General features: G+C 43.4%; 1 protein-coding gene across 4 annotated transcripts in view; it reads left to right on the forward strand.

Annotated features, from left to right (window-relative positions):
* The window catches only part of trappc8 (trafficking protein particle complex subunit 8), a 97,254-nt gene that overhangs the window by 41,353 nt on the left and 43,689 nt on the right, over positions 1-12,212 (forward strand). For 3 of the 4 annotated variants that reach the window (XM_084308989.1, XM_084308991.1, XM_084308990.1), the window contains exons 11-18: positions 425-525; positions 985-1,090; positions 2,101-2,160; positions 5,329-5,460; positions 6,217-6,441; positions 8,759-8,864; positions 10,988-11,182; positions 11,386-11,555. In XM_084308989.1, the coding sequence (XP_084165115.1) occupies positions 425-525; positions 985-1,090; positions 2,101-2,160; positions 5,329-5,460; positions 6,217-6,441; positions 8,759-8,864; positions 10,988-11,182; positions 11,386-11,555 (1,095 nt within the window). The remainder of the gene's footprint in view (positions 1-424; positions 526-984; positions 1,091-2,100; positions 2,161-5,328; positions 5,461-6,216; positions 6,442-8,758; positions 8,865-10,987; positions 11,183-11,385; positions 11,556-12,212) is intronic. The other variant, XM_084308992.1, reaches the window with a different exon arrangement.

The following is a 12,212-nucleotide window of genomic DNA, read 5'->3' on the forward strand; positions in this document are numbered from 1 at the left end:
ATACTAAATAATATTTGCTGAAAATATATTTGCGACTCCTGAGACACCGGTGAAGCAGCCGGTCTATTCTCTGAGATACAATTAAGGGTGGGCAAGATATGAGGTATGAACAAATCAGAAAGTATATTGTAGTAATAATATCACCTTAAACACACACACACACACACACACACACACACACACACACACACACACACACACAACCCTCTCTATCTTATTATGTATTGATCTGCATCCCAGCTGCATTAGCGAGGTGGCCACGCCTGCTGGTTTTCTAGGTCATCAGACACTCTCTCTCCCTCCATGTGCCAGCGGCACGGCTTTTAAATCATTATCTCTCTTCTCCCTGTCATCCGCCCCTTTCTTCTTTCACCTCCTCTCTCCCCCCCTCTTTCTCTTTCTCTCTCTCTTTCCGTTGGTATAGGAAATGGCTGCAGTGTCTGCGTTCCTACAGGCTGGCGCTCCGAGGCCGTATCCAGCCCACTACATGGACACAGCAATACAGACGTACAGGGATGTTTGCAAGTACGGCACCAATATTTCTGACATGTCCTTGTACCCCTATCAACCCCCCCCCCTCCTCCTCGGTGAAACACATGTTTGAGTACACATGTCTTTTTCATGACATAGTGGTCGGTGTACCGACAGTCTTTAGGTTTTAGGGGGCGACAGTGTCGACAGTGGTTCAGGAGGTAGAGCAGTCGTCTGGCAATCCGGAGGTTCCCGGTTCGATTCCCGGGCAGCGTGTCGATGTGTCCTTGAGCAAGACACTTAACCCCTAATTGCTCCCGATGAGCAGGTTGGCACCTTGCATGGTTGCCTCCGCCGTCGGTGTGTGAGTGAATGAAAGGGTAAAATGTGAGGAACAAATTGTGAAACGCTTTGGATAAAAGCGCTATATAAAAAAGCAGCCATTTACCATTTATCATAGAAATGGAATTGTAATAGTTTTCTTCTTGTGGGGCTGATGTCTTGTCCTCGTAGGAACATGGTGCTGGCTGAGCGGTGTGCCCTGCTCAGTGCAGAGGTCCTGAAGAGTCAGAACAAGTTCTCTGATGCTGCAACGCTCCTCATCAAGATGACGAGTGAGGTGAGAAAAGCTCTGCACCCTTTTTGTCTATGATTACAAGATGACTAGTGAGGTGAGAAGAGCTCAGCACCCTTTTGTCTATGATTAGTATTGATTACAAGATGACTAGTGAGGTGAGAAGCGATCTGCACCCTTTTGTCTATGATTACAAGATGACCAATGAGGTGAGAAGAGCTCTGCACTCATTTGTTTATGATTACAAGATGACTAGTGAGGTGAGAAGAGCTCTGCACCCTTTTGTCTAGGATTACTATTTGTTTGTTTATTTAATTTTTTATTTAATAAACAAATTAATTTAATTTGTTGCTGATCATTATCTTCACAGGTATACAATTCCAGTATGCAGCAGCTCTATACATTACGGTTCTCTTAAGTGCATTTGTTCTTGGTAGAGGTAGAGTAAAATGAAGACCCACAGCATCTCTGGTGACATAGCCATGTCTAGTATTGGTGGGTTGTAGTTCTGACCATAAAGACTTAGGTTTACCATTTTTATAAATATTAAACAAAAATGTTACAAGGCTGCATGCCAGCCTCTGATCCACTGCTCCTCAGAGTAGCTGAGGGCGAGACGTGCTGCTCTGTTCTGAGCGAGCTGAAGTTTCTTCAGATCCCGCTTTGAAGCGCTCTACCAAATTGTTGGGCAGTAGTCCAAGTGGGATAGGACTAAAGCTTGTAACATTAGTTTAACTGTCTTCTCACTCAATAGATGAGCACACCTTCTGATCATTGAAATACTCCTACTCATTTTAGCCACTGTTATTAATGTGCCTTGACCAAGCAAGCTTTTCATCAATAATCACACCCAACAACTTGGCCTCTCTAACCTGCTCAATAGCAGCACCATTCAACACAATATTTAGTTCCAATATTTAGTTTATTTCTAGAGGCCAGTATGATAGTCTTTGTTTTTGAAACATTTAACCTTAACTTGTTTTCAGTAACCCAATTAGAAACCAGCATTAACTCTTCTTGGAGCAACGTATTAACCAAGTTATCTTTCTCTGCAGAGACATACATTGTCGTGTCGTCCGCATACATTTCCATCCATGCCCCATTCAATACATAAGGTAACTCATTAACAAATTGAATAGAGCAAAGGACCAAGGCAATTTCCTTGTGAGGTGAGAAGAGCTCTGAATTATTTTGTCTATGATTTACAAGATGACTAGTGAGGTGAGAAGAGGAGCAGTCGCATTTGTTTGTCTCGCGTCATCTCGCTGTTTTTCTGTTTTTGTTCAGATCCAGAGCATTGCTGGCGTCTGCGTTGTGATTGCCGCTTCTGTCCGTGTCTGTGAACTCTATACCAGTCTCTGTTACCCGTTTTCCCACGTCCATTTCTTGTCTTTCATACAGTCTACGTTACTTGTTTCAGGGATGTGATTTCTCCGTTTTAACCGAATTTCCGGTTTTTCGGACTTAAAATAATCATGATGAAAAAATATTCATATATTAAAAAGAAAAAAAGAAAAACGTTTGATTATTTTTCCACCTGGTCTAAGCGAAACGTGAAAGCAACATTTATCAGACCTGCTATTCTTGCATAACAGATTTTCATTGGCTATCGATAATGTTAGCAGTTTTGTTGAGTGGCGCGAGATGCTGTAAAGACATCAACACACTAGGAAACGCACTAACACTGGATTGCTTTTGTAAAACTGACCAACCAGGGAAGGTTACTTGCGAGCAGTGCAGCAGTCTGCCACTCAACTCTACTCAAGGGAGAGCAAGCATTGTCGAGTTAATGTGAAGCTCTGTAGAAACATCAAACTCTCAAGCATGAGGTACAGAAGCCAACCTAGACATAACCAAGAAGCTGAGATGGAGCTGAGAGCAAAAGAAAAGCAAAGTCCATTACTAATGGCATTAGTCCAACTGCAGCCCTTCGCAGTAGGCAAGACTTCCAGAGGAGGCGGTTACAGGTGTTGCACAATCTGGTTGCAAAGAAGAAAAGATAAGGTCCTAACGTTGGTGTTTGAGCCAGGATGACTTGGGAGGGGTCAAGATGACCCCCTTACATTTTTTTAGGGGTACACTGAGATATTTTATTAATTTTCTTTGTCCCTTTCCTCTCCCACCTTCCTCTTCCCTGTGAACAGTTCAATCTATACAAATAAAATGTGTTCATTCATTCAAATGGAGTGTTTATAAAAAAAAAATATATAGTTTACAAAATGTTCAGTTTTTTTTCTTAAGGCGCAATCACATCCCTGTTGTTTCCCCCGTCCATTTTCCTGCGCCCTCCCGGCTGTGTACAAACATTTAACGTCCTCACTTTCTTTTTCCACTCTGTGGACCTGCCGACTGCACTATCGCCGTTCTCATCATTGGATTTCAATTTGGATTACAAACCCCGTCACTGGACAAACAAACTCCCTGGATTTTCACCTTTTCCCCTCGACTCAACATTACCTGTCCTCCGGTCCTGTGTGTTCCTCTCCCTGCTCTGGGCTCTGTTTGTTGTCGGCTGACCAGCTACCAGCCGCTGGCATTGCCCGTCTGGCCGTGCTGTGCTACTACCCCCTTCCCGTGAGGGCGTCATCACTCCCTTGCTGGTTCTGTGGGTTACCATCTCCACGGGTGAGTGTCGGCTTTATTACACTACTGCTCTCACTCTCCCGCTGGACTTGGTTGTTGGTATGGCGCGGTCAGGTTGGCCTGCTACGCAGGCTCGGTCTGGAGCCGGCTACTTCATGCAGCATAATAACAACAACGCACTGCCCCTTTGGTCCAACGCTACTTTCCCCCCAACTCTCCGCCTATCGGCTACTAGCAATTTTTAACACATTCCTGCTCCTATCGCATACCCAACTTGGACTCCTGCTCCTCCTATCGTTTTTCCCTGGACTCTCTTTTTCATTGCCCCCCCCCCCCCCCCCCCCCGCCCCCCTCACATATACTCCTGCTGATCTTCACTCATACAACAACAATTTCCGTCTCCCTGCTGCCATTGCCACTGCTGCCAGAACTGCTGGCATTCATTGCCGCTGCCGCAACATCCACAGAGGCCCCCGCCTAAATCGAAACCGGACCCGCCACCTTCCCGACGGCTCAAACATCCCCTCATTCTGGACTACCTCATTTAAAAGGGACTTTTGAAAAGTTTTTTTTTAATGTATTTTAAAATTTGTCTGATGTCTTTATATTTATGAACACACTGTGACACTTGTGTATGTAACATCTCGACGGCACTGTAAATGAGTTTAATTACTCAGTGTATTATCGAGTATGAATAAAGATTGAATGAAAACCTCTCGCCCCCCTTTCATCCACCGCACTGCTAACCTCAATAACCTTCGCTTCTTCCCCCCCTGCCCCCCCCATCCATCGCCCTTGCACTACTAAACACTCGCTCTCTCTCCAATAAATCACCTCTACACTCTTTTGTCTATGATTACAATATGACTAGTGAGGTGAGAAGAACTCTGCACTCTTTTGTCTATGATTACAAGATGACTAGTGAGGTGGGGCGGCTAGGTGGTGTAGTGGGCAAGGCGCTCGCCACCAATGCAGGAGACGCTGGATTCGAGCCCAGCTCTCCGCATTGCTATCAGCTTGGCTGGTCGTTCATACTAATACAATTGGCAGTATTAGGGGGTGGGAAGCTGATGGGTGGGGATCGGAAGTTGTGGACAGCGACTCCTACAGGTCGGTTGGTGCGCCTGCGCAGCAGAATCAGGAAGCGACGGGGGCGGCGTGTCCCTCCCACGCAGACCCCCGCCGCTGAGAGATTGCGCTGTGCAGGTGAAAAGATGCGACGGCTGCTTTCTCGAGTACCGGAGGGGACACGTGATGTAGGGCTTCGTCCACATTGCAGCCGGCTTGTGGGAGGCATGGCCTAACGGCGTTCGAGACAGGGGAGGGTAGAATTGGACGATACGAAATTGGGATGGGAGAAAAATAGAAAATGGGAGAAAAAAGTTGATAAAAAAAAAACATGACTGAGAAGCGCTCTGCACTCTTGTCTATGATTACAAGATGACTAGTGAGGTGAGAAGAGCTCTGAACTCTTGTCTATGATTACAAGATGACTAGTGAGGTGAGAAGAGCTCTGAACTCTTGTCTATGATTACAAGATGACTAGTGAGGTGAGAAGAGCTCTGAACTCTTGTCTATGATTACAAGATGACTAGTGAGGTGAGAAGAGCTCTGAACTCTTGTCTATGATTACAAGATGACTAGTGAGGTGAGAAGAGCTCTGAACTCTTGCTTCATCAACATGTTTTGTTTTGTCTCAGGACTCTGACCTGCGCAGTGCTCTTCTACTGGAGCAGGCTGCTCACTGCTTCATCAATATGCGTAATCCTATGGTCCGCAAGTTTGCCTTCCATATGATCTTGGCTGGACACCGCTTCAGTAAAGCAGGCCAGGTAAGTGGACCTTTCAACCTTTAAAGGAACATGCCAATATTTTGGGAAATTAGCTTACCGTCTTCTCCAGAGAGAGACAAGAAGATGGATACCAGTTTCCTCTCTGTGCGTTCAGTAGAAAGCTATCTGGCTGCACGTTTGCCTAGCTTAGCACAATGAATGGAAGCGGACAGTGCCGGTTAGCCTAGGAAACTGGTATCTATCTTGTTTCTCTCTGGAGAAGACTATAAGCTAATTTCCCAAATGTTGGCCTGTTCCTTTAAACTAACCATGGGCCATCAGTCTGCCTAGAGCACACCTCACATGTCTCCAGTTAGGATGTAGGTTTAGATAGTTAGTGGGTTATGGTTAGTTGGGTGGGTTAGGGTTAGTTTAGAGTTTTGTAAATGAAGATAAACTGACAATTGTGGTCAAAGACTGTATGGTACCGCTCTACCTGAGGTCTGACTACCTGAGGCCTACCTGAGCTCTGACTATGCCATATTATAGCAGTGGTAAGGGGGAACATGGGGGAAAAATGGCGGGTAGACCTGCCAGTCTCTAGGACTAGTGGTGATGTCTGTCCTCCTCTCGGGTGGCATTAAACCGGCCAGTCTCTAGGACTAGTGGTAATGTCCCGAATCTGTGCACATAGGGATCTTTGTCTTCTGTTTAAATTATACTTCACCTAAGGTTCTGCACTGTGGTTATTCTTTGAGACGATACGTTTGTAATTTAGTTGTGTGTGTGTTTGTGCGTGCGTGTTTGTGTGCACAGAAGAGGCATGCGCTACGGTGTTACTGCCAGGCTATGCAGGTGTACAAGGGGAAAGGCTGGTCTCTGGCAGAGGACCACATCAACTTCACCATCGGCCGCCAGTCCTTCACTCTGCGGCAGTCGGAGAACGCTGTGTCAGCGTTTAGACACATCCTCACCAACGACAGCCAGCAGACGGCCACACAGCAGGAGGCCTTCCTCAGAGAGTACCTCTATGTCTATAAGGTAACAGCGCTGACTAAACACTGTACCTCTATGTCTATAAGGTAACATCACTGACTACACACTGTACCTCTATGTTTACAAGGTAACAGCGCTGACTAAACACTGTACCTCTGTCTATAAGGTAACAGCACTGACTACACACTGTACCTCTATGTCTATAAGGTAACAGCACTGACTAAACACTGTACCTCTATGTCTATAAGGTAACAGCACTGACTACACACTGTACCTCTATGTCTACAAGGTAACAGCGCTGACTAAACACTGTACCTCTGTCTATAAGGTAACGGCACTGACACTAAACACTGTACCTCTATGTCTATAAGGTAACAGCACTGACACTAAACACTGTACCTCTATGTCTACAAGGTAACAGCGCTGACTAAACACTGTACCTCTATGTCTACAAGGTAACAGCGCTGACTAAACACTGTACCTCTATGTCTATAAGGTAACAGCACTGACTAAACACTGTACCTCTGTCTATAAGGTAACGGCACTGACACTAAACACTGTACCTCTATGTCTATAAGGTAACAGCACTGACACTAAACACTGTACCTCTATGTCTACAAGGTAACAGCGCTGACTAAACACTGTACCTCTATGTCTACAAGGTAACAGCGCTGACTAAACACTGTACCTCTATGTCTATAAGGTAACAGCACTGACTAAACACTGTACCTCTATGTCTACAAGGTAACAGCGCTGACTAAACACTGTACCTCTATGTCTACAAGGTAACAGCGCTGACTAAACACTATACCTCTATGTCTATAAGGTAACAGCACTGACTACACACTGTACCTCTATGTCTACAAGGTAACAGCGCTGACTAAACACTGTACCTCTGTCTATAAGGTAACGGCACTGACACTAAACACTGTACCTCTATGTCTATAAGGTAACAGCACTGACACTAAACACTACACCTCTATGTCTATAAGGTAACAGCACTGACACTAAACACTGTACCTCTATGTCTATAAGGTAACAGCACTGACTACACACTGTACCTCTATGTCTATAAGGTAACAGCACTGACACTAAACACTGTACCTCTATGTCTATAAGGTAACAGCACTGACACTAAACACTGTACCTCTATGTCTATAAGGTAACAGCACTGATACTAAACACTGTACCTCTATGTCTATAAGGTAACAGCACTGACTACACACTGTACCTCTATGTCTATAAGGTAACAGCACTGACTACACACTGTACCTCTATGTCTATAAGGTAACAGCACTGACTACACACTGTACCTCTATGTCTATAAGGTAACAGCACTGACACTAAACACTGTACCTCTGTCTATAAGGTAACAGCACTGACTACACACTGTACCTCTATGTCTATAAGGTAACAGCACTGACACTAAACACTGTACCTCTGTCTATAAGGTAACAGCACTGACTACACACTGTACCTCTATGTCTATAAGGTAACAGCACTGACTACACACTGTACCTCTATGTATATAAGGTAACAGCACTGACTACACACTGTACCTCTGTCTATAACAGGGGTAGGCAACCATAGGCACGCGTGCCTGCATAGGCACGCGGGGGCATTTTCATTGGCACAGGGGGCAGCAGTAAAAAAATATATATAATATATATATTTTTTTGGCTTTGAAATATTATAGTGAAATATTTTGCACTGTTGTCGCATTTATCTTGTTGAAATCCTCCCACAGGTTCTTTTTTTTAAGTCGAGTATATCAAGGAGGCTTTTCTCTGTAGCTCAGATGTTTTGTTTGAAGGCTTGCCAAACAAAGAGACAATCAAATCAAGGATCAAAGATATCCCCATGTCAGCTTGAAGTGTCGAGCAACGCATCAACGAAATGTCAGGAAATATCAGAGAACAGCAAACAGCTGGATTAAAAGATGCTCCGGTGTGCAGCTTAAAGTGACCAACTACAGCCCCCAGATAACGGAGCTCAGTAAAGCAAAACTGTTTGTCTGCATTGCACCCCCGCCCCAACTCAGATTTAGGGTTTATACAACCATCATAATAATATTGTTAATAATAACAATAACAATAATGATGTAATAATGTAAAAATGATCATTAAAAATACCCGATTATGAGAAATGTTTTTTACGATGCATGGAATATTGTTGAGGCACACTAGTTACAACTATATTTCAAACAGGCACTTCATGTCAAAAAGGTTGCTGACCCCTGGTCTATAAGGTAACAGCACTGACTAAACACTGTACCTCTATGTCTAAGGTACAGCACTGAAAGTGTATGTTAGAGTGTATGTGCGCCTGCTGACTTGTCTTTTGGCCTCTGTTGTTCCTACAGAATGTGACTGGAGCCAGTGACGTCATCCTGCCTCAGCTCCCTCTACCCTGCATCCACAGTGCAGACACACGCCTCTACTTTGGCCATGAACGGCGCCTTGCTGAGGGTAAGAGTAGAGACCCGAACCCTATCAATACAGCAGTCATAGTGTATATTTTCAGCAATACGTTTGTTTACCAATAGGTTAAAGTGTTATTAGTGAAATATCAGTTTTGGAAATGTATTCAGAAACTAGCGAATATCGACGGAAATAAATGCGCGCCGCCATTTTGTTTGTAGTCATATGAGGAGAGGAGACCCAGTACAGGGCTTTCGAAATTCGAATGGCGTTGGAATTTTGAAAAACTACACACCCCAGCTCCTCTCAATCAAATTACTTGTGGATTCACTTATTTTTTTCTATAATTATGTACCACAAAACTGAACGTTATTGGCATAAATTAGAACGCAGTTACCGGTAGTTTATCTACCTTTCTGTGAAAGTAGCAAAAAACAGCATTGCAATCCGATAAAAAATGGTGGAGGAATCTACATAATAAAAAAGTAACTATTTACAGTAGATTTCATTCACGGTTCTTGCTGCATGCCTGGTGATACTAAATCCAGATTGAACTCTTTAGAAAGACGAGATTTGGCCTGATCCATAGATGTGCGACTTGGCTATAATAAGGTAATTTATAGGCCTGCTATTCTATATTCTATAATAATATTTCAAATTGCATGTGTCTGGATGGCAGAATTCAGTACTGTATCTACAAAACCTTCTGTTTAATCATCTTCCCTTTATTAATTTGCTTAGATTTTCTGTACACATGATCTCAAGAAGGTCTTTCATTTTTCATGTCTGGTCATTTTTAGCATGTCAAAACTGTCAAATATGAAAAATAAAAAAATATATAATTGATATTCTCCTTTTGGTTCATTACAATCTACTCGAGCCTAGTAACAGACACAATACATTCCCTGAAATCCATAGATGTCCCTAGATACCAAGAACATGCAAATGGACCTTGTAGAAGTGAAGCAATCTTCCATTTACTTAGGTATGTATTTTTAGGCAGATTTTCCGAAAATGTGGCTAGGGCTCAATCTAGCTATTTGTTCAGATACATCAAATCCACATTTGCATGTTCTTGGTATCTAGGGACATCTATGGACCGCAGGGAATGTATTCCCAGTACTACTTAAAGTAGTACTAACAAATTATTCATACATAAGAATGTTAAATAGTAGGGGTGGGGGAAAAAATCGATACGTAGTAGTATCGCGATACTTTGCGTGCCGATACTGTATCGATACAGGGACGCCAAGTATTGATATTTAATTATTCATAAAAAAAAAAAAAAAAAATGTATAAGGAAGTTGCATTGTTCATTTCAATAGCTGTAATAGTACAGTAGTCCACACACACATGTGCATTCAGTTAAGTTGGAATATGACTGTAATACAAACAGTTCAGTTTGTCAGGTACATGCAACACAGATTACAGTGTTTACATCTGTCTGCTTGAGAAAATACCATGTTCTGCAATAAAAATTATTGAAGTGAGATGAACAGACTGAACTTTATTTTATTAGATAAAACATGTTGACAGTTTTACTTTGCAGTTAAAAAAAATATATATATTGAAAAAAAAAGAAGAAAAATATCGCAATAGTATCGTATCACGACTCTGGCGATTCCCACCCCTAATAAATAGCCTAAATATGACATTTGTGGGCTGTTTTCCATACACAAGGATGGATGTGCAGATACCACCCCGGTTCCAATCACATATTCATCCAGACACACATAATCTTTTTTCTTGATTTCTTGATAATGGAAATATTTGTAATAATATTTGGAACCGTGTGTCTGAAGAACAAAAGCATTGTGATGCACGTTTTTATCCAGTATCTCTGTTTACCAGTAACTGCATTTGAATTGGTCATACCCATGACAACTCATGACAACTTTTGAACAACATCTATAAATCATATTCCTGGAATTGGCGTAAGTAAAGGCTGCTTAGTGTAGTAATGGAGATGAGAGGTGGGGGGGGGGGGCGTGCTTGGTTCTTAAATAGGTCTCCAAAGGAGCGCACACACTCAATATAATTAATTTATTTCAATGTCATTTCGGCGGTCCCAAAACGCCAATATTGGCCCAATATATGGTTAAACGAATGTATCGGTCAGCCGCTGATTTGAAACCAGCCGCTCTAATCCCATGGGTTCCCTTTCCGAGCAGGTGAGAAGCAGGCGGCCACTCATGTGTCTCTGGACCAGGAGTTTGACTGCGACCAGGCTGCCATGTGGCGGGACTTAGAGGAGAAGGCGGTGGCCTCCGCCAACCGGGGGGTCGTCCCGGCGACCTTTCACCCCACCCAGTGCTGCCTGAACAGCCAGACGGACAACCTGCACTTCCCTCTGGCCGTGGTGGAGGGTAAGAGCTCCAATAGACACACATACGCCCATCAAATCTCTTGATTTCACCAGGACACCACCTTACCCTGAATGTGGGAGTTTTCATGTGAACTGAAAGGATTTCATGGGCCCTTATAGGTTCAAATCATGACCTTTAAGATTCTGTACCACCATGCCCTTATCTGCCCTCATTCTCACTCTCACTCTCTCTCACTCTCTCAGAACCCATCATTGTGGAGGTGGTGTTTGCGAACCCTCTGAAAGTTCCTCTGCTCCTCTCTGACCTGTCCTTGCTATGGAGGTTCTCCCCCAAAGACTTCTCCCGGACAAAGGAGGAGGATGCTGCCGCAGGAGACACGCTCAGCAATGAGAAGGAGGCGCTGGCTCCAGGGGTAGGAGGACATCTGGATTAAACCAAGTTGTATAAACCATGCAGTGATGAACAGTATTTCCCAGCGATTCAACAAGTATAAAGTACACAGGTCCAGCTACGCTGCACTCGCTAATTATGCTAATGTTATGTAGCAGTAATGTTAACCGAGATTGTCTGACGGAGTCGTCTAGCCAAAGATATTGTTACATCAGAGAACAAATTAATTCACAAAATGGATCAGCAGTCGACGTTATTGAAGTAGTTAAACTATAAGTACTTCTAATTACTGCATACAAAATAAAACTAATACTGTATCTGACACATCAGTCCCATTTATGTCTGTGATTATTGGGCTGTTAGCTAAAGCTACACCAACTCTGCCCTGTCCCAGTCTGCTTTATATCATAGCCTTGCCCTCTTTCTCCCTCGGCTCTAAAGGACTATTACTGTGGAGTTATATTGACTTTACCCAGCAGTAAGAAGGCCTCACTGCAAGCAGCTTTCTGCTGTTGGCTCTAAAGGACTATTACTATGGAGTTATTGACTTTACTTAGCAGTAAGAAGGCCAGTAAACATGACCCTCTTCAAGGCTCAATAAAATATACAAATATCAGTCATGCCACAGAAACTAAATGGAGATCAGCAGGACGTTTTAATGTGTCTGGCTTTCTGCTCT

This window comes from Notolepis coatsorum, assembly GCF_963971535.1.
Source record: "Notolepis coatsorum genome assembly, chromosome: 2".
NCBI lineage: Eukaryota > Metazoa > Chordata > Actinopteri > Aulopiformes > Paralepididae > Notolepis > Notolepis coatsorum.